The sequence below is a fragment of the Thermobia domestica genome, chromosome 1 (genome assembly GCF_964235325.1).
Source record: "Thermobia domestica chromosome 1, izTheDome1.hap1.1, whole genome shotgun sequence".
NCBI classification, from domain to species: Eukaryota; Metazoa; Arthropoda; class Insecta; order Zygentoma; family Lepismatidae; genus Thermobia; species Thermobia domestica.
In genome coordinates this window covers 241,623,346-241,650,323 of record NC_137454.1, presented here as the reverse complement: position 1 = coordinate 241,650,323, position 26,978 = coordinate 241,623,346, and the positions used below count along the sequence as shown (strand labels likewise).

At 34.9% G+C, this 26,978-nt stretch overlaps 1 protein-coding gene across 1 annotated transcript in view; it reads left to right on the top strand.

Annotated features, from left to right (window-relative positions):
* Window positions 1-17,354, top strand: part of LOC145694793 (phospholipase B1, membrane-associated-like) — a 55,030-nt gene extending 37,676 nt beyond the window's left edge. Inside the window, exon 7 of the mRNA XM_081771442.1 lies at window positions 17,139-17,354. Coding sequence (XP_081627568.1) covers window positions 17,139-17,296 — 158 coding nt within the window. The 3' untranslated portion in view covers window positions 17,297-17,354. The remainder of the gene's footprint in view (window positions 1-17,138) is intronic.
* The last annotated feature ends 9,624 nt before the right edge of the window (window positions 17,355-26,978 follow it).

Here is a 26,978-nt window from a genome sequence, read left to right as displayed (position 1 = left end):
ACGTTACGAAGGTGGGTTCCCGTTGGTCACATATTACCGTACTACTAACAATGAGTCGTCAAATGCGTTTTGGAGCTGGTTGGTTATTCTGCTGTTTGTGACCGGGTGTTGTGTCATTCAGGGTACATGAACATCATGATGGATTGCTGCATATATCCCTTTATCAAATATAGGAAAACCTTTGCATGCACACTGTTTGCTAATTTGGTTATAGCTATAGCTCACGTTAGAAAGCCACGTTATTATTTAGCCCTCCCAACACTAATGCATTTTTGGAGGCATGATGATTCCAAAGACACTTAATCTCTCCAAGCTTGTGGATAACAGTCTGCTTCACTTGTGACATGTACTCCCATGCGCAAAAAATATTGCGCGTATACTGTAACTCACATTTTTTCGCAATTATTCCATTTTCCATATGTTTATTGGTAAAATTCAGTTATTAGTACGTGGAGATAATAGAAAGCAATCCATCTAAGGAGATATTTCCAAAAAATATAATAAAATAATAAAAATATAAGCAAAAAACAAAATTATGTTCGGTTTTGTGTATACTGGCAATAATGTTTTCGAGGGAATTTTTGGAGTAGCACAGCACGATTGCAGAGGGAATAACAAGATTAGTAGGAGAAGACCTGAACCAAGGAATGGAAATTGGAGTAAAATATTGCATTTATTGGCTTAAATCTAGGGTGTAAATTGTCTGCCAAATATAAATTAGCTTCTGTAAGCAAGATGTTATGCGAAAATATATAAACAAAGAGAAAAACTGTTGTCTTAAGTTTGGAAATGACATGCTCTATAGCCATGAGCATTTATTTCTTAAGAAAAAGATCGGCAACAAAAGAAAATCTGTGTGGTCAAGTGGGTAGAGTGACGGACCAGTAATTCTTATACTGTTTTGACACCAGATCGAATCCCATCCGGTCCTGTTCAATTTTTTTTTCTTTACAAAACATTGTAGAAAGTGTATAATTTTTATGTTAATAAGAAGCGAAATAATATAATAATGAAATAACTTTTTGTTTTTCTGATGACGTATTTTTTCAGAATTAGCTTACTATTTATTACTAATAGCGATTGTTTTTAGTTTATGGTATGGTATGCTTAACCGTTCCCTCTCCGTTTTTACACAGCTTCAACTCACTGCGAGTGTCTGTGAGTCAGGAACAGAAAAAAACAAAACAAGAGCAACCTGCAGCTTACACACAGCGTGAGGAACACAGTCACAGCGATAGCTCGTTGTCATGAAGAAAAAAAAACTGTTCTAGTGTTTCTGTGTGTGTGTTTCTTTTTAAAGTATTGACTCTCTCTCTCTCTCTCCTTTTGTTTCATATCCACAAGTGCAACAAATGCAAGTCTGTGTGAAAAAAAAATCAAGAGTGCTTTCTTTAAACAAAAGTAAATTTTACAGCTCTCTTTGTGAGGAACGCGAATGCTTCCAAAAGATGCCATGAATATTAACTATAATCGTACCAAATTATACAGTAGCATGAAAAACTGATAATAAAATGATGTAACATGCATAAGCTTTTTTTTCTAGAGTAACCACACATTAAACATAACAAATTAAATTTTTGAGATTACAAATTATCACAGTACGTGTCGGTGTAGGCCTATTCGTTTTCACATTCGAGCGACGAAAGAAGAAAGTGTGGTGATAGTTATAAAAACCGAATACTAGATTTCAATAAATTCAAGTTACATGGCTCCTACATATCGAAAAAAATTATTTTTCGATGTCTGTCCATCTATTTGTCTCTCGGTTCGTCACGCTTTTACACGCACTCAAATAGAGGCCATACTGTTCAACTTATCTGCACCGAATTCTAGACATAACTTTTTAATAACATAATATCTTTCGAATTTTATGTCCTTCGACACCTAAAAGCAAGGGTAATTTACTGAAGGATTAAAATTTAAAATAATTCAATTTTCTCAAATAAAAAAAAGCTGTGACGATTTTATTTACTTTTGATAAATATATATTTTATTAACAAATCTCCACCACATATGAATATTTTTTCTGAAAAAATATATATGGTGTAATTTACTGTATGGGATGCGTTCTTTTTGCACAATTTTCTCAACCACATTTCATAAATAAACGTATCATTAATTACCTAACAATATGACAACTCGTTCGAAGGAGTAGCTTAATCTTAGGGTGAGCTTTCCCCCGATGGTTTTCCCATTAACGCCTCAGGCAATTTTGTTCATATTTCGTAAAGAAATATTTCATTAATAAACTAACATAGAGCATAAATAGTTTATTCCGATAACATACAGAAGAAGTGGTTTTCTCAAGGGTTGATTTTTTTTGGACAATTGTCTCAGTAATAACTGAGACAAATTTGTTCTAATTTCAGTAAAAATATTTTCTGTAATAATCTTACAATATGGTATAACTCGCTTGTTCCGAAAAGAAAAATCCAAAAGAGAGAGTTTACTTTGACAGTGAAATTTTTCCCGACGATTTGCTTAAAAATTACTCGATATACTGTCAAAAGTACAGATAGAAGAGTTTACCTTTGGGGGTAAGCTTTTCCCGATGACCTTCCTAAAAACAACTCAGGAGATGTTTGTTGTTCATATTTTATAAATACGTGTTACATAAATAACCTAGCTATATGGTATAATTCCCTCATCCGGAAAATCTAGAAATGGTATATTACTTTTGACAGTAAGTTTTACCCTGCGATATTCTCAAGAACGACTCAGGCGATTGTGTTTGTATTTCATAAATAAATGTTTTATGAAAACACTAACAATATAGCATAGCTCGTTTGTACTGAAAAGATCCACAAGGGATAATTTATTCTTGGGGATGACTTTTTGCATAATTTTCTCAGAAATTACTCAGACGCTTTTGCTTATAGTTCACATACAATTATATCCTTTATAATTCTAATATATGGATCAAGTTATTTCTAACGGAAATATGACCAATGGGTACTTTACTTTTGGGCCTGAAGTTTCTTCTAGCAAAGTTTTCCAAAACATTATTTTATTCGCAATTTCCCAAATAAATGTTTCAATAACAGTTGCAGCCTAACATAAGTCAGTGTAAAAAATTCGAGCGAGAAAGTACAGTGCGTTTACTCCGTACCCTTTCTTAAATATATTTTTAAATGTTACACCTAATCGCAAATTTCCGAACAAAATCGAAACTTCTTTTTAAATGTGCCTTGTTGTGGTCAAATGGTTCAAGTGCATTGGTTCTGGATTAGATTTCCAGTGAGAGCTAGTGTATCTTCATCCAAGAGATGTGACACGTCAGTGCAAAGAAGCAAGTGTTTAAATAAGCCTAACCAAGCTAATCAACAAAAGAAATAATACAAGTTACGAAATTATCGTAGAAACGTTGTTAATATTAGGTAGGTTCGACTGGAATGTCCAAACAATTGTCAATTCCAAAGGTCTTTGTTTTCGTCCGGCGGGAGCTCATGTGGTTCGGATTTCACGTTAATCAGTAGGTCCACGTCTCATATAGCCTCGCTGCTGAAAGGGATGATAAACTCAAAATCACATCACACATCTTTGTTTTCGCCTTTGTTTTAGCTCATAAATGTCTCAGTCATAAGCTCTTTAGTGGCTAGCGTACGCGCCTTTGGCGTGGAAGACCCGGCTTCGATTCCTGGCGAGAGCTCACGTGGTTCGGAGTCCACGTTAATCAGTAGGCCGACGTCTCATATAGCTTCGTTGCTGAACGAGACGTTAAACTCAAACTCAATGTCTTTGTTCATAAATGTCTTTGTGTATGGTTTTGCATATACGTGGCATGGACATTAAATTTTGATTTCTACGCCATATGTATCTAATTACATACACACCTATAGAACGAACACAACAAACTTGGAATATCTACATTGTTTGCGTATGGAAAATAATCACGCTCTACTGTACAGGACAGCCATGTGTATGGAATTCCATACACATGGCAATCAACGTATTAAGAAATGTATAATAATAAGAATTATTATTATTATTATTATTAATAATAATAATAATAATAATAATAATAATAATAATAATAATAATAATAATAATAATAATAATAATAATACAGAAAACGATACGATCACTTACACAATTTATAAATATAAGTTAACATTTAATAAGCATATAACTGCAATGGAATTAAGTTGTTTCTCTCTCTCCCTGAACGCTACAGCCCTTATTGTTCTAAGGCGTAGAAGAGAACTTGTGGCACCCACGATTTGGGGCGGTGTGTGGTCACAACTTGGTATCCCTTTGTTGTTAGTCCTAGCTTTCTAGACGGATGCAGTTATTACCGGTAGAATATACAAGCAAATAGACTTTTGTATTACTATTAAAGTAAATAATTACACTCATTCCTTCAATGTGATACTTGTGGTTGCTTAACCGTATACAGACAGCTGATCCATGAAAAAATCGTTAATAATAATAATAATAATAATAATAATAATAATAATAATAATAATAATAATAATAATAATAATAATAATAATAATAAATAACAGGAACTCGACAAATATTCTTGCAAATAATAGGAAAAAGTTTGCGTCACACTGTTCACTTTGCTGGACACACCAGTGTGGCGCGTTATACCGATTGTGGCACACTGGAATATAGGGTATGTTTTTTTTTTTTTTTTTTCAACTATTCCAACTGCTTCAATTGAAATGGATCTATAATAATAAGAGAATGAATTTAGTCTTCTTACCCTTCAATTTAGAAATAAGGTTCGCGAGAATTTCATAAAAGAATAATATACTCAGAATTGTATATAGTAGTTTGTTTTATTCGAAATTACATACCGGTACTTCCTGCAACCGTTTTTTGATTGAAATGATTTGAAATGAAATTTTTAAGTTTTACGTCCCACGATTATGCCGGATAGGCTAAAAGAGACAGTGATGATAAGAAATGAATGAAATGGTGGAATGAAAAAAGTGGGTAAAACGGGAGAACCTCGAGATAACCCACGCACACAGTGTTTGTCCAGCACAAGGTTCACTTGGCGCGAGCATAGATCGAACCAAGGACTCCATGCACCAAAGGTGAACGCTCTACCACTGAAACACCGTGGTCTCTGAAATTACTTATGGAACTACCGAGAACTATGCTGTAATATTTGAATGTGCTCCAAGTTTACAATAATTAGTTTAGTTAAATTCATTATTAACAATTAAATAATTGCATTCATTATTAACAATTAAATGCTGCTGATGCAAAGACTTAAATCTAGCGATACCGCGAGCGTAAGTATTAAACAGAGGGATTTTAAAGAGCCCCCTGAGCTGGGGGCCCTGGGCTCCATTGGCTCTGCCCTTAATGCTAATGCCTATAGATTATAAATTAAAGGGGACGGGCCGAGTCCGTTCTAAAAATTCCGGCCCGTGCAGACCTCTAGCTCCTGTGTATATGCTATCTGAAAATACAGTAGAGTTTCGCTTATCCGACATAAAACAGGCAGGCAGAACGCCGGATAATATGGATGTGTTAAGGAAAGACCTATAAAAAGTCAAACTATGATATAATTTTACACATTACGCATCTAATTATCATCTTTGCAAGAAACAAATATAATGCATTGACTCAGTGATATCCAGCGTGAGGTCCTGGAAGCTGTCCCTTACCAAACCTCAAGCACTTTTTAATAAATCTACTTTTTCCCTTTTGAGTTTTTTTTTTTTATGTCAGATTACTTTGAGTCAGTGTCCAAACTGTGGACAATGCGTTGTTGTTATAATTCTAACAAGTAACACTTCCCAAGTGTAACACTCCGATTTTGATAAAATTTGGCAGGTAGATACTATACATAAAATAAACAAATAAGTGCTTTTTTATTTTTTATTATTTTTTTTTTTGCTGAAAAACGGTTTTAGGGGGCAAAAGCCCTCACCCAAAATTTGAAAGTTGACGCTCGAAAGGCAAAAACAAGTGGACCAAAGTGAACGAAATTGTGAACAGATATTGCGGACATAAAATTAGAGAATACGTGTTTTGTATTTTCCTGGAATAAACGGTTAGGTGGGGCACAGATCCCTCCAAACCTTTGATCATGAAATATCAAAAGTGCTAATAACAGTATGTCAGAAGTGCCTAAATTTACATGAAGAATTGGAACAAAACTTTGTGTTAGGACAATAAGCAAAAAATAAACAAATTCGGCTTTTTTATTTCCTGCGAAAAAACGGTTTTAGAGGACAAAAGGTCCCCCCCATGAATTTTGAAATTTGACGCAAGAAAGGCAAGAAAAAATGTACCGAACTGAATGAAATTGTTCACAAATGTTGTAGAGGTAAGATGAGGAAATACGTGCTTCGTATTTTCCTGAAAAGAGAAAAAAACCTTTTGAGTGGACCGAGGCGTTGAATGTCGGAAGGATTGGACCGAAGCGAATGAAATTGTCTGTAGATATTGGATATGAAAAATAAAGCCCTCGTGTTTCACAAGTGTCTCCATCAGATTTCTTCAAATTTGGCAGATCAACAACAAGCACAAACAGTATAGCGTATTTTGTAGTATTTCACGAGGCAACTTTAACCCTTACAATGTTTTTCCGCATAAACAAAAACTCGTGCCGATTAATTTCCTGTTTGCTGTTGATGTGCCAAAATTGATAGGGACATCTTTAAAACACGAAAGTCCTTATTTTACATACAGTCTATACAATATCTACACACAATTTCATTTTCTTCGGTCCACTCCTTCCTGCACTTTTACGGTAATATTAACTTTTTTTTGGAGGGGCTCTAGGCCCCAACACTGTTTTTTCATACAAATTAAAATGCATTTCATTTATTGTTTTGCAAATTGTCCCTATACGAAGTTTTGTTGCAATTCTCCATACTCTTTAGGAACTTCTGACGTATACATACTTATTTGCACTTTTGATATTTCCTAATCAACAGCTTAGAAGGTCCGAGCCCCACTCAATCGCTTTTTTCCAGGAAAATACGAAACACAATTACCTCGATTTACGTCTAGAATATCTGTGCACGATTTCAAAATTGGGGGGGGGGATTCTGCCCCCTAAAACCAATTTTTCGCAGAAAATAAACCTTTTTTTTTTTTTGCGTATTGTCCCTACACAATGTGTCGTTCCAATTCTTCATGTCCTTTAAGCACTTCTGACATACTGTTTTGGAGGGGTCTGTGTCCCACCGAAACGTTTTTTTTTTTTTTCAGGAAAATACGGAACCCATATTCCCTCATTTTTCGTCTACAATATCTGTGCACAATTTCATTCATTTCGGTTCACTTCTTCTTGCCTTTCGGGCGTCAACTTTCATCATTTTGGATAGGGGATTTTATCCCCTAAAACAGGCATTCGTTTAGTTTTTGCGTATTGTCCATACATAAAGTGTCATCGGAATTCTTCGTCCTTTACACACATCAGACATATTGTTACTAGCACTTTTGATATTTCATGATCAAAGGTTTGGAGGGGTCTGCGTCCCACCTAACCGTTTTTTCCAGGAAAATACAAAACACGTATTCCTTCATTTTACGTCTGCCATATCTGTGCACAATTTCGTACACTTTGGTCCAGTTGTTTTTGTCTTTCGGGCGTCAACTTTCAAAATTTTGGGTGAGTGCTTTTGCCCCCGTAAAACAGTTTTTCCGCAGAAAATAAAAAACATGTATTCGTTTATTTTATGTGTAGTATCTGACTGTCAAATTTTATCAAAATCGGAGTGTTACACTTGGGAAGTGTTACTTGTAAGAATATACCGTAATGCCATTGATACCAGGTGGAATTAAAGAACACTTTTAAATGGGATTACAATTTCGTTTCCGGTCTGTTTATAACATTACTTTATTAGAACGATACACTCATTGCCATTTGCTATTTTTGTTATGTGATATACGTAGCAGACAGTTTTCCTTACATGTCTCTAGAAAATATTTTTCGATTTCGTGTGAGTTAGAATTAAGTTTGACCGGTTCATAATTGACAAGTAAGAAACGTTTAAGAGAAATACAGAACTGTTGCATTATTATTATTATTATTATTATTATTATTATTATTATTATTATTATTATTATTATTATTATTATTATTATTATTATTATTATTATTATTGATATTTTTGAAACATTAGAATTACGTGCTTACGAGGATTCGTGTCGGGTCCCCTCCGAAAAGAAAAGTTGGATATGTGCCTGCACTGAATGATAGACGTATGAGTCAAGGTATAGACGAGCGTGCTAGGCGATCGAGTCCGGAGCATCAAAAACAGACTAAGACCACAACTTGCAGTTCTTCTTGCCGATTGATGCTGCTTTTTACCTGCTATGATATGTCGGATAATAATGTGAAATAAACGAAGGTCAAGACCATGGCGTATTGGTGTTTCATGCACCTAAACCTGTAAAATATTTGTGCCGAAAATATCTTTCACTCACTAGCTAAATTTGAGGGTATGATCGCTCATCTTCCCTTATAAAGTATAGTCTTATAAAGAATATATATAGCACAATAAAAACCTTAAGACCAAATTCAATGATTTTCTATAGTTTTCTTTTTTAATAACGGGAAACTTATTCATTTCATCACGATAAATCACGTTTGATACTAAGATGTCTGTTTCTGACTATATATATTTTTCATACTTTATTGGAGATAATTTTTTTTTCAAGAAAAGAGGATGATAAAGGAAGCTATACAACACCATAAACTGAAAGCAATCGGTATTACTAATAGTACACTAATTCTAAATAAATACGTCATCAAAGGAAACAAAAAGTTATTTCCTAATTGTATTGTTTCAGTTTTATCAACATAAAAATTATACACTTTCTACAATGTTTTGTAAAGAAAAAAAATTGAACAGGACCGGATGGGATTAGATCTGGTGTCAAAACAGTATAAGAATTACTAGTCCGTCACACTACCCACTTCACCACACAGATTTTCTTTTGTTGCCGATCTTTTTCTTAAGAAATAAATGCTCATGGCTATAGAGCATGTCACTTCCAAACTTAAGACAACAGTTTTTCTCTTTGTTTATATATTTTCGCATAACATCTTGCTTACAGAAGCTAATTTATATTTGGCAGACAATTTACACCCTAGATTTAAGCCAATAAATGCAATATTTTACTCCAATTTCCATTCCTTGGTTCAGGTCTTCTCCTACTAATCTTGTTATTCCCTCTGCAATCGTGCTGTGCTACTCCAAAAATTCCCTCGAAAACATTATTGCCAGTATACACAAAACCGAACATAATTTTGTTTTTTGCTTATATTTTTATTATTTTATTATATTTTTTGGAAATATCTCCTTAGATGGATTGCTTTCTATTATCTCCACTTACTAATAACTAAATGTTACCCATAAACATATGGAAAATGAAATAATTGCGAAAAATCGTGAGTTACAGTATACGCGCAATATTTTTTGCGCATGGGAGTACAATATGGTACTGGGACCAACGCAATGTTTCTGCTAGAGCCTTTAATTCACTGCCATAAGGATGAAACAACCTTCTGTATAGGGCACTTCTTGAAGATATGGAAATTTGATATGAGGCTTTGTCAGGATGGTAAAGATGCAAACGAAAAATAATATATATAAGAAATGTATGAAAAAAAACACTGGATGTACTGGTACAGAGGCTATGTCCACACATAAGTACTACCATTGTCCAAACATTTGTTTAAACGTGGAAATGTTTTTGTATTCCAGAATCGTAAAAATCCACCGCTGCATTCGTAATCACGTGGCGACCTCTTCCGTGATTTCGTCGTCGTAGTCTTCAAAGCGTTTCCACCAAGATGTTTATTTAGATATAGGAACATACGGTATTCGCTGTATGCGATAGGGATGGTACCGAGACCGAGACTAGTCTCGGTCTCGTCTCGGTCTCGTCTCGAATTATCGAGACGAGACCGAGACCGAGACGGCCTTTTATATACCGAGACGAGACCGAGACCGAGACGGCCTTTTATCTACCGAGACGAGACCGAGACCGAGACGGGCCTCTATAAATCGAGACGAGACCGAGACGAGACTTAGGTCAGTCTCGAAAGTCTCGGTCTCGTCTCGAATATTGATATAGACAACTATTAAGATTGACCTTTACTCAAAATTTCTTTCGTTGCTGTATTAGGTAATATGGGAACGGTTGACTAATGTTCAGTGGCGTATTTAGGGGATGGCTATCGGACTGAAGCCCCTCCCGAAATAGATTTGTAATCATTTTTTCGCATTGCACGTACAACACAAATATTTCTTAATCGTTCTCAAGCCTCTCCCGAAACAAAATCCACTGCTGATGTGTATAGTCCTCTCTCTCTCTCCCTCTCTCAACACACACACAAACGCACTTATATATATATATATATACTAGCGGATCAAGGATATGATCGAGGGAGGGGCTAAACCATAGTTTGACATTTTATCCAGTGTGTATAACACCTTTAACACTCCCCTTGGATCCTCGCCTGTATAGATATTTAATATAAGTAAAAGAAAGAGTTTGTTTGTCTGTGTGTCTGCATGCCTGTCTTTCTGATTGCCTGTGTGCGGCCTGGGGACCAGACGAGAGTCCAAGAGTTACGAAATTTGAGTGACAAGTATCATGTCCCAGGCCTCAGATCAAGAAGAAGCGTTTTTTTTTTTTTTTTTTTTTTTTTTTTTTTTTTTTTTTAAATCAGGAGGGTAGAAAATGACCGATATTAATGTCGAATACATAGTTTTCGTAGTCGCTGAGATGAATGATGATACTTCCATTAGCGATGACTTTCAAATTCAGCTACCAGTGCATGCGAGCCGAAGTTCACTTGCGGGGGAGGGGAGTACCGAGACGTAAATATAATACAAAATGACCGATATTAGTGTCAAATAGTTTTCGCGTTTTCTGAGATCAATGGTGAAACTCCGATCGCATTAACCTCCAAATTCACCGCATTCAGCTGCGGGCCGGGGTTCACAGGAGGGATACCGAGACATGTAAAAGTAATCCAAAATGGCCGATATTAGTGTCAAATGTATAGTTTTTGCGGTCGTTGAGATCAATGGTGTCACTTCCATTAGCGATACTTTCAAATTCAGCTACCAGTGCATGCGGGCCGGGGTTCACCTGCTGGGGAGGGGGTACCCAGACATGTAAAAATAATACAAAATGACCGATATTAGTGTCAAATACATAGTTTTCGCTGTTGCTGAGATAGTGATACTCCCACAGGCCTTGACTTCCAAATACTGGCCCCATGCGAAAAATGGGTATTTCATCTAATAATAGTGATATATATTAAAAATGCTGATTTTTTTTTAACATGTTGTGTGAAATATGGAAGGGGAAATTCTTCCAGATACTCTGCAATACCACTAGATAAACAAGCAATGTTGCCAACGCAACATAAAGTTGTAATTTCTCAAATTGCACTACGTTTGATATTACATATTTCTGTTCAGTTAATTTAGTTTAGTGCGTGAGTTTTCTCGGGGTTCTCCCGTTACCTCCCACTTTCTTCATTCCACCATTTCATTCCTCTCTCATCATCACAGTTTCCCTTAGCCTAACCTGTTTCCTAAAACTTCGGTCGTTGAACATTACCGCCACCGGGAATCGAACTCGGGACCATGCGAACCAAAATCAAGCGTAGTAGCCATTACAGCAAATGGGGGTTCTTACATTGTGTTGATTTAAATAATTGAGTCCGTGATGCCAGATCCGAAGATCAAAAAGTAGCGTGTCTGTACTCCAAAAGTAGAGGATATGACCTATTTGTAGCCCAAATATATAGAAATGAATTATTTGGCAACTAATGACTGGTACTAATGAAATAATGTTTAAATAGATCGGAAAATCTTATGGACATATTGCAAGACGAAATTATGATCGATAGACAAAAACAATTTTAGATTGTATACCACGTGACAAAAACAGCCTAGGAAATGTCCGCATACAAGAAATTGTGACAAAATCAGGAACCACTGGGGAGTAACCTGGAAAAGAATTACCCAAGTTAGATAGTTGTAGAGAAAACTTGGGAAGACTTCATCCAGCAGTGGATTGATAATGCTTGATTATGATGATGGTGTTGATTTTATATCAAGACCTGAGAGGTAAACTAAACCAAGTCATAATTTCGTAATTTTACAGGAGAAGCGAAAAACCGGTTCCTTAACTAAGATCTATAATACTGTTTTTCAAAATATACTAAGTAGTTTCAAAGTAGTAAGGTGGCTTTAGGCTTACATTATTACACCACTAGAAAGAACATAGTCTATTAAAAAAAAATATTCTAACTCAATTTGACCAAAAAGTGACTCAACATAGTCTACCATTAATGTTTATATATATATATATATATATATATATATATATATATATATATATATATATATATATATATATATATATATATATATATATATATATATATACTGTATAAATTTACTAGGTAAGGTGGGCTAAAATTGAATCCAAAATTTAACGAAAGTCATACAGCGAAAAAAAATATATTTTTGACTATTTAATACTTCATGTTGCTGCAAAACTAAGAAAATGAATACAAAAGAAAACTAGAAAGTTAATAATCACTTGTTTTGGCGAGAGAGAAAAAATTGATACACTTAGCTCGAATTACCTATATACTTATATAATATGTATGTTTATGTTTTGCAAGTAATTTTCAATCAATATAAAATTTCAACGTACTGAACGCACAATTGGTTTTCTAGAATAAAGATCACATGCACCGCTAAGAGCTCAGGAATAAGCTTAATCTATGTTACGGCAGTGGATATACGTATGCGTATGTAATGCATTACAACTTTAGGAACTTGTATAAGAAACAGAATGTACTTAAATTTAGACGCGAACCATGCGAAACATCTGACTTTGAATCAAACTTGTTTCGTGATGCAACCCGAGGCCACACATAGCAAAGATGAGTGCCGTAGCTCCCACCCAAAGTTTAGGAATTTCGTGTTATAAGGTGTCAATTAAACACGTAAATGTGCAACGGTAATAAAGCATTTGATCAATTCTAAACAAAATGTATTGTAGTAATAATTTACCCTATTTGTTCAGATAATGAACGTTATGTTATGCTTTTAAAATGACAGTCAAAACAAAATGTATTGGACAATAAATGAGAAATTGTAAAATTTCATTTTCGGTACGATTAAATACATTCATGCTGCTATGTGTTGCGTTATAAGTTAGAATGTATTGAATAATTCTTATTCTAAGGTAGGAAATAAACTACTGTATAGTACTGAAGTTAATTTAATAGAGTTTAATTGTATAGGCAGTACTGAGGCCATATGAGAAAGTCTTTTGCTGAAAGTGAAATATGGGTTACTATTAGAATTTTATCTCAGATATGATATACCCACTGATGATTGAAACTGGAACACACGCATGGAAGGCATCAGCGCTAGCAAATTAGCTCTGAAGAAGTACACCATACTATAATTCTATGTCAAGAATAAGGCCAAAAATAAGAAGCAGAAATGACAAACTTTACAATAATAATACTTTTACAATTTTAATTTCACCTATTTATTTCGAGACTTTCGAGCCGAGACCGAGACGAGACCGAGATTTGGCCCTCGAGACCGAGACCGAGATCGAGACAAGCATTTGTTGACCGAGACGAGACCGAGACCGAGACGGCGATTTTTGACTCGAGACGATACCGAGACCGAGACAGCTATTTTTAAACCGAGACGAGACCGAGACTGTACAAAGTCTCGTCTCGATACCATCCCTAGTATGCGAGGTCTCCAATGAACACTTTCTTTGCGCCTGAACGAGCGTAATTAAACTCTACACTTCACAACTGGCGGGAATCGGTATTGTCGCTGCCATTTTCAACGCGTGTGACTCATCTCGCACTGATGAATCACTCCGTATCATCGTTTTATGGATCAACGTTATTGCAAATGTTTTATAACCGTCAACAGGTTATATAAGTAATTTTTGTGGACGCTCTGTATATTTTGGAAAGGCAGAAATCATTCTTCAATTTATACTTTATTTTTGCGACGTAAATATTTTTCTTCGATGGAAACTGCTAGTAACTTATTTCCTTTCCACGAATTAGAACAAAAGAGTCTTTCATTGTTCACCAATATATTGTATGTGATACGTTTTTTCACCTGAGAAGATTTTAGTGAGTTGTTTCTTTCTTACTCATTAATATGCAAAGACTACATTATATGATTGCTTGGAACTGAATTAAGTGTTTTCTTCAATTACTTATGGACATACTACTATGGATAGCTGCAATCTATCCAGACTGTTGCCTAGCAATATTGTTCAGTCACTTTTTATCTAGAAGCTCTCACGACTAAGTTATCGTAGTTTCCTTCTACATTGTGGCCAGTGAACTGTGAATTAACGCAATTTAGTTCAACATTTCATTTACATATTCATACAGGTGGCTTAAATTGATCACGTTTTAAAATGAACTGCCAATACTGACCAGTCGGTCAATCCAGCTCGTACCTGGAGCCCCTCAACTCCAGAAGTTCTCTCCGTGCTTCGATATAGCCAACATGTTCATTTAATTCGCTATAAAATAACGCAAAGGGGCATCAGCCTAGTAGCCACCCATGGACTTGTACAACGGTTAGCCCCTATTTAGTGAAGTCCTGGATCCGCTACCCAGTGCTCATAATTAGTAAACGGATCCTACCAATGTCCTAAATTGTACATTGCAACTGCCTGTGTTTGTTCTGCTGGATACTACTGTCAACTTTTTACGGATTCTTTTCGCAGCAGCCAGGAACTTACGTCGTGGAATTACCTTTAGTGTTACCCCATTATGCAAATCCCAATGTTCATTGTTTACTGGTGTGAGAAAAGTGTTCGTGGTGAACCTTCAAATATAATATTTCATCCATATATAAGTGATACAAATTCAATGGGCTATAACTTCGTGAAATGTGAAGTGTAATTTTATGTTTGTGGAAATAGTTGAGTGATTACATCCATATCAGTGTTTAGTGTTGTGATTGTTTTTCTTCTACATAGTTTTTTTTTACAGATAGTGCATTTAATAAATAAGCATAGTTTTATTTTATTTAATGTGTTTTCGTTGTATGTGTGAATGATATTATTGTGTATCGTGGTCTGAGCGATCAACGAGGATTTCGAGACGAGACATCCGAACCTCTCGGTACTTTATGCTCATTTCATTATTGAGACCTGAGAGCGATAGTTCTGTAATCCCTTTTTGGAAATGTTCTTTAATGTCTTAACCAAGTAAGTTCAGATCTCCTGAAAGTACTCGCTGGTGGGACATCAGGAGCAGATCCGGAAAGCGGTTACAGTTTCCGACTTTGATACACATTTTTTTTCCTAATGTGTAAATGTGTTTGTAGCTTTACTTTCCTCACAAGCCTCTACTTGACGCAAATGTAGGGTACGTTATACAGGTAAAGAAAAAACTCCGAAAATTGAAAATTACTTTCTAGTACAGGTAAAAATTAGGAGGGTTAGTGAAAAATAAGAATTGCATATTCACTCTTTAATGTTCGAGCACACTAATAGGCTTCTGCTACTTTACATAGTAGGAAGATCATTACAAAGGCTTTTTTTAAAAAAAACAAAAGTATTTAAATCCTACCAAAAACCTAAATGTAAAAAATAGAGCCAAGGTCACACATATTTTTCACTTTGTTCGGCCAGAAAATAGAATAGAAATCTTAAACGATGCCAAAATCTATTGAAGTCCGAATATCGGAAAAAGAAATTTGATACATTAGTTTTGAGAACAACTTGTTGGGAAAATGCCTCTCGAGAGGATATTTCACAGAACTTGTTTCAGCACTAAAGTTGCAAATTTCTATTTCTAATTTTGCAGATTTTAATAGAACTTGGCGTCTTTTCAGAATATTTACAGAGAAATTTTCAATTCGGTTAAAGATAATATAAAGAGTGGTTTGCACTACGTCGAACTTCAAACTGAATTTGTAAATAACATAGAAAAAAAATTTGGACATAATTGAGGCAAAAGTGTGTGAACAGTATAAATGAAAATGTGATTTTAACTTTCCTTTCTAATTTCACACCCATGGAGGGCGAATTTATAGTTTGGAAACCTGAAACGATGATAAGTGTTGATCAGTGTTGAAAGCGGAAATAATAGGTTTTTATCATTTTCGGTTTAATAGATTGACAAGATGAAGATAAAATCTATTCTTAATGTGCTGAATTCGTAGCAAAAATTATTTCTCGCTATTTCTTTCACTTTTTTCTCTATTGAGATAAATATTGAAACCGGAAGTAGTAGTTAATTTCTAGTACTTCCGGTTTCCGTAGAGGGATAAGGATGGTGGTGGAACATATCTCGGGAATTCCGAATCCATATCAACAACCATTTCTTGTTATCTATCATTTTTTTTTTGGTCTATGGATATTAAAAGTAATATCGAAAGCGAAGCGGTGGATGAAAAGTGGTAATTTCTATCTGCTTCCACTTCCAATGATAACTGAGAGGTGAGAGTGATGTTTTAGTTTTCAGGGTGTTCGAAAAGAGTCTGCTATACACCAGTGTGAGCGTATGACATGAATCAGGTGTACAGAGACTTTACGAACACCTTGTACTCTTGAGTAGCTGAATAGATTCTAGAAATCGCTTCTTGCTAGTTATTACAGTTTTTTCTTTGATGCCTGTCGGCAGACTAAAAGTCTGGAAGGCTGAAAAAATCTAAGACATCAGACTAGATGTCTTACAAGATGTCTTCAAATACAACTAACACATCAGACTTTAAAAGACTAAAAGTCTGAAAGTTTGAAAAACATCTAAAACATCAGGCTTTGAAAGAGTAAAAGTCTGAAAGTCTGAAAGGTACGCCTCAGACATCAGACTTTGAAAAACTAAAAGTCTGAAAATACACCTAACACATCAGACTTTGAAAGTTTAAAAGTATGAAAGTCTGAAAAAGTATATCTAAGACATCGGATTTTCGTTATGTTTCTCTATTACGTGACTAGTATACATGTTACTGGCAGTACTTGGTGGAAATATACTTGTAGTCTTTGAAAGATGTATTGACGCATAGTTTCGCAAACATTGTTATCCTAAACGGCATATTTACATCGAAATTGTACTAAAGTTAAGACTATTTTTTCAATGTGTTGTATATTATATTATTTGTAACTTTATGCAATTCTTTCAGCTGCCAACGAGTTATGGAACAATTTGCTGGAGCCTGTAGGATATAAAAGCGTAGGACACCTGCCTTTATACAGAAGATTTCTTTGTCCTACAGAAAATGCTCCATATTTCTTTACGAAGAAAAACACAGAGCGATATATATTAACAGGAAAGCAGTGATTGGGGCAAAATGCTCAAATATATTATTGTCCGAAGTACCTGATAATTTATTAGATGAGTGTGTAGTTACTTTTTTCAATAATTTGTACTTAATTAGTAATAAACACATTTAAAAGTAACAGATTAGTGGTTTCATTTTGAATTAATGGTTGAGACCCAGGGTAACCCAATTCTATTTTTTTATGATATGAAAATGTAAAAATTGAGATCTACAATTAAATCACTTGAAAAGTTCCTATGCATATCTTAAGTATCTACAGGTAACGTTTCTAGACATGCGATCTAACCATGCAATGGAAATGTCAGGAATCTGAGGTGGTCGCAATTGAAAGTGGTGTACTTTAGCCCTCAAACTTCAAGTTGAGATATCAGGATTCTAGTTAGCGTATTTACTCGAACATATGTGTCCCTCTTATCTATAATGTGGTGCTAATGATGGGAGCTTTTTTAATTGTTCTTTTAAAAGGTTATTTTACTTTTACTGTTGTTGACCTTAGTATTTTATTCTTATGTCCATAGTCCATAATTACCAATAACAGTGTGATAAGATTTTTACAATGTAAAGATTCATTATGGACTAGCTTTCTGTTCACATCCTACTACCTATGACTTCAACCATAATATTTTTTAGAATGGATAGATATACACAGTAAAAAATGGTTGTGTTAATTCAACTCAATTTTAACACAGGGCAGTGGTTCCAGTGTGACTACCATAATGGGGTGTTAATTCAACATAGACCCCGCGGTGTTGGCGTTTAACACAGGGGTGTGTGTTACGTTTTTAATACACAACCGGTGTTGAGCGGTATTAAATTTGGATCTGTGTTAGTATTTTCGGTGTTGATTCGACACCATGTCAGGGTCGGTAGTGTGAGGAAAACTGTTGAGTGTTACTTGTGGCGGTGTTGCACCAACATGAAGAAAGTAACACAGTGTGTAGAGTGTTAGTTATTTTGTGTTAATATTACACCATGTCAAGTATCAATATAACACAGTCTCTGTGTTATTTCAACATCATTTTCTTATTTCAACACATAGTTGTGTCATAATTCAAGGTCAAAGCCATATAAGTAACACCGTTTTGGTGTTAATTCAACACTCCCTGTGTTAAAAGTTAAGGTCAGACCACCATATTAACACCGTTTTTGGTGTTTGTTCGACTCCACTTCTGTGTTACTATGACACCTATTTCAGTGTTGAAATAACTCCGTGTGCACTGTTGATCTAATCATGTGTTGGAAGAATTTGTGGTGTGCATGCTTACGCTAACCGAAGATTCTAATTTTAAAATAAGAATAGTAAACTACAGAACACTTCATTTAGAAAATCTTCATAAAATTTTTTCTTGTCCTCCCCAACATTTATTATGAAGTATTTCTTGATGGTACGAAACACAACCTTCACCAACATCTTGTTCAAGAAGGATATTAAACTCTTACTTATAGGCCTATCCTTATAACATGTTTGCCTCTTAATTTTGTTTCTACTTGTTTTCCGCCATTTTTGAAGCACAGACCCCGGTGGTGGTCGGTGAGCTCTAGTGCAGTGTAAAAGTGACACAGTAATATAGTGTTTTTTCTCGCTGTTGTCATATTTCTTCAAAAACATTATGCAAAACAATTAAGAACACATCGCGCGGTTTGCATGTTGAAATTTGGCGAATACCTGGATTTGTTTTAGTATTTCTTTCAGCTGTGTTTGTCTGTAGCTTCAGTACATAAGCCTTTATAATTAGATGCCCAACATATTTGGCAATCATTCAGAAAACAACACCGAAGATTCTACACTTGCGTTAATTTAACACACAGGCTGTGTGTCATTTCAACTACCGGCATTTGACACACAACTCCAAAAGGAGTGTGAGTTGTTGTTACCACCTGTTTGTGTTATATTTTAACACAATGATGTTAACACACAGGCATGTCGTTGAAATAACACAATGATTTTTTACAGTGTACTATGTGATATTATTGTTTTAAATGTACATGCCCCACCAGAAGATAAGGATGACGATATAAAGGACAGTTTTTACGAAGAAGTGGAACGGATATTTGACCAACTCTCGCGATACCATATGAAAATTCTATTAGGGGATTTCAATGCGAAGATAGGACGAGAGGATATTTTCAAACCAATTATAGGGAACGAAAGTCTGCATAAGGAAAGTAATGACAACGGTGTTAGACTCGTGAACTTTGCAACATCCAAAAACCTAATCGTGAAGAGTACATAATTCCCACATCGCGACGTTCATAAATACACATGGACTTCACGAGACGGAAAAACACATAATCAAATTGATAACGTTTTAGTAGATAGAAGAAGGCAATCCAGCATAAGTGATGTCCGGTCATTTAGAGGGGCTGATTGTGACACTGATCACTACCTGGTAGCAGCGATAATAAGAGAGAGATGATCGTTGAATAAAAGAAATATTCAATGTCCGAAAACGAAGAGATTTAATTCAAAGAAATTAGAAGAGAGCAAGGTAAGAGAGGAATACAAGATTGAAGTTTCGAATAAATTCTTGGCTTTAGAAGATTCGGAGTGCACTAGTGTTGAGTACACTTGGATTGAAATTAGAAATAGAATTAAAATTTCAGCAAAAGAAAAATTGGGACACGCGGAAATAGATATGAACAAACCATGGTTCGACCAGGAATGCATTAAATTAGCAGAAAAGAGAAAACAGGCAAAATTACGTTGGCTACAAAATCCAAATGAAATAACCACACAAAATTTCGTAGACATCAGGCGGGAAACTTCCAAAACTTTTAGAACAAAGAAACGCGATTTTTGAAAGCCAAAATTAAGGAACTTGAAGATAATAGTAAAAATAAAAACATTCGGGACATGTATAAGGGGATCAACGAATTTAAGAAGGGCTATCAACCTCGTGCTTATATATTAAAGAAAGCTGACGGAACAGTTCTCACTGATGCGGATAGTTTCTTAAATAGATGGAAAGATTTCTTTGAGGATTTGCTGAACACGCAGCCAAAAACTAATGTGCTTGGAGAAAACGAGATACACACCACAGAACCGTATATTCCAGAACCTAACCGAATAGAAATAGAAACCGCTATAAAGAAATTAAAGAAACACAAATCTCCGGGTGTAGACAAAATTCCGACTGAGTTAATTTCAGCTGGAGGCGAAAAATTGTGGAACAAGATACACAAACTCATTCTCCTTATCTGGAACAAGGAAGAATTGCCACAAGAGTGGAAAGAGTCAATATCTGTTCCAATTCACAAGAAAGGCGACAAAACTGACTGTAATAATTATCGAGGCATTTCTGTTCTGTCAACATCCTATAAAATCCTTTCAAATATTCTATTAGCAAGATTGACTCCCTACGCAGATGAAATTATTGGAGATTATCAGTGCGGATTTAGACGAAATCGATCAACTATCGACCAAATATTTACCATTCGCCAAATACCCGAAAAAAAGTGGGAAAACAATACCCCGGTACATCAACTATTTATTGACTTTAGAAAGGCTTACGACTCGGTTAGGAGAGAAACATTACACGTTTTTACAGAGCTTGGAATACCGAGAAAGCTAATTAGATTAATTAAGATATGTTTAAATGAATCCCAAAGTAAAGTCCGGGTAGAAAAAAATTGTCCACGATCTTTCCCGTCGAAAATGGCCTGAAACAAGGAGATGCGTTGTCAGCATTATTATTCAACGTTGTCCTGGAATACGTTATAAGGAAAATCAAAGATAGCAACCATGGCCTAGAGTTGAACGGTATTCACCAGGTTGTGACAGGAGATGATAGGAGAACAATAGAAAGAAATGCAGAGATCTTATTAAACGCTTGCAGGGACATGGGTTTAGAAATAAATGGAAGTGTGTCGGGACCGTAATACAGAAAATTATAGATGCGTTAAAATATTAAATAATTCTTTTGATAAGGTGGATACTTTGAAATATCTAGAACATTAATCATATTCACGAAGAAATTAAATGTCAACTAAAAGCAGGGAATCCATGTTATTACTCAGTTCAAAATCTCTTGTCGTCGCGAATTCTGTCGAGGAATTTGAAGCTTAAAATATATAAAACGATAATCATACCTGTTGTTCTATAAGGTTGCGAACATGGTCGCTTACTCTGCGGGAAGAACATAGACTGAAAGTATTTGAGAACAAGGTCCTGAGACGAATATTCGGATCCAAGAGGAACGGGAATGGGGAATGGCGGAAACTTCATAACGAGGAACTACATAATTTATACAGTTTACCAAACATTATTATGGTCATCAAGTCTAGGAGGCTTAGGTGGGCAGATCATGTAGCTAGGATGGAAGAAAATAGAAACAGTTTCAGTCTTGACTGGAAGATCAATCGGAAAACGACCATTAGGAAGACCTAGGCGCAGATGGGAGGACAATATTAAGATGGATCTCGCAGAAATAGGAATCCAAAATAGAAACTGGATCAAGTTGGCTAAGGATAGAAGTCAGTGCAGAGTTTTTGTGAACGCGGCATTAAAACTCCGAGTTCCATAAGCCATAGAGTTAGTTAGTTAGTTAGTTACTATGGGTCGATATACTATCTAGAAAGACATTTCTAAGTCACTAGTTCTGTAGCATTGGTTTGGTAGTTGAGTGAATTTTCTGTAGTGATCCTATAGGCCTAAATAATTGTAATAAATGAGTTATCAAAATCGACAGATTTTTAGGGGGTTATATTTGAGGGGTTTTTAATATTCGAATAACTACGGCAATACGGAAAGAATCTATTGAATCCATCTTGTAATCGTAAATTCTTAATTTTGCTAGTGCAACAATGAAAACCCATTGAAAACTTCAAGTAAAACAACTCACAATGAATTATTTTCATTAATCACCCGTTTCCTTTAGATTACATGCCATAATTATTAGACGTAAGAGTAATTATTTCGTTATTGCGTTGAGTTGATTTTGAGTTTAACGTCCCGTTCAGCAGCGAGGCTATATGAGATGTGGACTACTGATTAACGTGGAATCCAAACCACATGAGTTCCCGCCCGGAATTGAACCCGGGTCTCCTACGCGACATTGGCGTGGGCTCGGCTTCTGAAGTACGCACTGCAGCACTTTGCAATATTATATGACATCACATTTCATGTTTTACAGAGCACGTTGTGGTGATTATATAAGGAAAACAACGCAATTCAAGCTGTTCTGCTTTTAGAACAATGGACGTAAGTTAATTACTTTTTAAGTAATTTTTTAAAGTGAAAAGTTAATAGGAGTACAAAATTGAGAACCTAAATCTACAAACAAATATAAATGACATATTTAGCAGCTATCAATGATATCGATTGTTTTAAATTAATATGCAACCGATTTCTCCCTTGTTCGTTGGATTCATATCAAGAATAATCGGTGAAAATAATCGCAAGCAGGAAATAGTGCAAACTTAATTGAGGTTGGCAGTACAAAAATGTACACCATTAATCAAAGAGATAAGGATAATTAAGCTCCATAAGTTATGTTATGCATTACATCTGCATTCGTATACAGTGACATCTAGTGAGTGTTGTGCAAACCACTTACAAACTTAATAAGTATATTTTTCATCAGTAGATAGTAGCCTGTCTGTTTCGCCGAATACCTTAAGCTACGAAATTATCGCACACGTGGGCAGTCGGCCATGTTCGGAAAAAGAAGAATTCCTGTTTCGCCAAATCCTGTTTGGCCGAAAAATTAGTAAAAAGAAATTTACATACAGAAAGTGATTTTCCCCCATCTATGTCTTCATTTTGTTATAGTTAATTTGTTGAATGTTGCCAATTTTCAAGGTGTTACATGTTTGTTTTATCCAGTCATATTAACATACAATTTGAATATTATTTTTGTATTTACGAAATAACTCTTGGAACTCACTTCAGGCAAGACTGCCTTTAAAAAATAACTCTTTATAATTTATAGTTACCTGACTGACGTGTTTAATACGTACTTCTTTTGTTCTGCATAGAATAAGGGTTCTTTGTAGCCTTTTTCGAATTAATTTTTAAATCGCCTCTACGTATAATTATTTTATAGTGATCATTCTAGGAATGAAGAAAATCCTTGTTGAAAATTCTTTATTTCTTCAGTCTACTGCTTATTTGTGGCCATCATCGTTGACTGGCATGCTGTGATGGTTGACGCTGATTTGGGGTGGAGAGGTAGAAATCGTGCAAGTTGGCTGACAGCTTGAGATCGACTAAAATTATTCCCAATTGGAATTCGCAATTCCTAAGGTAGGCCCTGGTGGGAGAAAAGGGAAGAGCTTTTAGAAGAATCATAGATGCTGTTGTCCACCAAGAACTCGTATGATCTAGGTTCGAGCTACGAATTCCTTGCTTCATAGTGCCTTTTCATATTCTTAACTTCAATAAAGTATAGTATGAATTCAAAAATATTTCCATTTGAATATCGTAAACCTACCTGCTCTATTCTGTCTGTCCCATTGAAAATATCAGATTGTTTTTGTTTAGTATTGCATGACTAACTGTGAGCTTATTTTAAAAAGTTAACATAATCATTTACACAAAGGAGGCTTGCCAATGTAATAAAAAAAGAAAGGAAAGAAAAAAACACTCGAAAAATGTTAGGATATCTGACCGTATCAGTGTTGGGCAAATTTCAATTGAATTAACAATTAACAATTAATCTGTAAATTTAATTGTTAATTGCAATTAACAATTGAAATAAGTAATGGTTAATTGTTAATTGCAGTTGGCCATTGAAAAAGGAGAATCAATTGCAATTGATCAATTGATTGAAAGTAATTGCAGTGGAAAGTAATTGCAATTGAATTCTGTAATTCAATTGCAATTGAAATTAATTGGCAATTGATTCAATTGCAATTGATTTCCACAGCAATTACTTTCAATTGATTGATCAATTGCAATTGATTTTCACAGATTAATTTTCAACACTGTAGTTCAGAGAGGGCGTGGGGCAATGAAAACTTTAGCCACGACCAATTGACTTACCACCCGTCGTGACCTACGACCCACCGTAACCCACTCTGACCCACCACCCACCATAAACCACTATTACCCACTGTGACCCACAGACCCACCAAAACCCATTGTCATCAACTCTGATCCATGATTCTCGCCCTCTTCTCTACTGATTAAAGAGTTTAAACTTGTAATAAAACAAGCCTATAAAGTTATCACTCATCGGAGTTTGAATTTCTACGATCAATCGCTCAAGCACCGCACTAATACAATAACGGCGGATCTGACCTTTCTAATATAAATAAAATAGAGTTTGTTCGTGTGTCTGTCTGTCTATCTTTGTGCGGCCTGTGGACGAGACGAGTGGACCGAAACTTTTCAAAATTTGGTCACGGGTAGCTTTGTCTAGGCCCCAGACTAAGACGAAGAGTTTCTTTTTTAATTCCTTACTACGGGGTCTTACAACGACTTATCAAAAAGATAGTCGTAAACCTGGTTCGTTTGCTGAGATAAAAATCCGAAGTGGTAGTAATTCTTTGGCATAAAAATATTAGCTTCGATATTTAAATATCATTAATCTCACCTTTTTAATAAAACTGACAACGTCTATAAACGATGTTAAACTGGTTTATTATTTGACATAACTTATAATATCCTTTTCTTAAAACTGTTAAGTACACAAACTCACTGACTAGGTAACCATAAAACATGTCCATATCATCAACTATCCCATAATAATCACTTACATATATTAAAAACATTCTTCTTTTGTTAATATGAAATGAACATTCTACTAAGTATAGTGCATATGTATGAGTACTTTCTGCCCAAGGTACAGGTAAATATTACACAAACCAAAGTATTTTGTTGTATAAAAAATGTCGCTCGACAAAGGGACTGAATATAAAAGTCATGAGTAGGCTTGGCTTTTATCTTCAAGAACCACTGGTCCGTTTACATTAGTGTTCTTATATTATATATGTCCATCATATTTTGATCGCACCTTGTATATCTATTCATTATATTTCACATATACATATATATATATATAAATACATTCGTAACAATTCTTTCATTTCATCAATATTTATCTTTAATTACATTAATTATATTTATTTTATTATTATCCACTATATTATTAATATATTTCCTTATTAAAATATCGTCGCTTATTTAATTAATCGTCGACGGGTGCGATTTCGAAAAATGTAAAGGACAAACGTGGGTTACAAATAATATTAATCTTTACGGGCGCATTAAATAACAAATAAGTCGGATGTTGCATTTAAAGGTATACATAGTAGCACTAAGATGTTATAATAAAGAAGAATTTCTTTCAAGGTAGTCGTTGGATAATTGATTTTATAGAATAGAGCTTCTTTTTAACATAATCTTTGACAATTAAGTTTTCAACACAAATCAATCTAATATAAATAATCTTTGCTTTTAATTGATTATAAATCGAATTATAATTCCTCATATTAACAAGAAAGAATAAAAATCATTTGAAAATTAATTTTCCAGTCTACCTAAAACTCTATTTAAGCATTTCAAGTATTTTTAAGAATCATTTTCATTATTGATATTAACACATAAACTTAAAATGAAAATTTACAAGAATCTACAACTAACATGAATTTAACCTAATTTCAGTAACGGTAATCAGGTTACATTCGAACTTGCATACGGTTCTAATAAAGTACACTGTATTGCGCTATCATGATTAGGTTCTACATTGTGTTGTACATGTCTTTCATCGTGATTCTGACTTTGGTATGAAGTCCCATCTCTTGATCTCCAATTACGTCTATCCACGTAGTTCACTGCATTTCTGGAATTTCGCTCAGTACTTCGATTATTTTTAAATCTATTTTGACTATATGGTCTAACATACGAATTGCTACTATTAATTAGGTTAGGCGGATTCTCTACATAACCTTGCCTATTGTGCGCATTTTGATTGCTAGAGTATACTCGGCTTAGGTTAGGTTCTGTATTATTCATACTTCGTATATTTAAATTCCGAACAGGCACCAAATGATCTGAATTATTCTTATTTTTACCCATTCCTGATTGTGGGTTCATGGCATGGTATTGAGTTTCGTAGCATTGGACAAGCATCAATAAATGGCTGAAACTCATACACTGTGTGGAAAATAAGATCTGTTGCAGTTTAAATGGAAGCAAATTTCGAATCGATGCTATTATTCTCGATTCCGATTGCAAAGGATTAACGACCTTTAATTCGTTGTAGACATTTACAACAAACTCTACAAGAGATTTGTGCAATCGAGGATTGAAGTGTTGATTTATAAGGGTGGCATCTCTATTTGCCAGCAAAAAGTCATTTTCATAATTTGCGATCAATGCCGCTTTGAATTCCTCATAGGTACTAATGTGATCACGTATTGCTTTAAACCATAAGGAACAAGGTGGGAGTAATACATGGGGTATTAATTTCATATATTGTGATCGATCGATAGACATTATATTGCATTCGTCTTGGAATTTCTCTAAGAAAGAAGTAGCATTCTCATTACACTTACCACTGAATTTGCTCATAGCTCTAATTTCACTCATTTTAACACTTAATTTTACCTTCTTTTTCTCATTCCTTGTTCTTGTTGAGTGATAGTTCCTATCCGTGACGTGCTGTGTCATGACACCATCTATGTTTTGCTCATCAGTGCTCTTCGGACAACTTTCTTCTAGTATAATATCCTCATCAG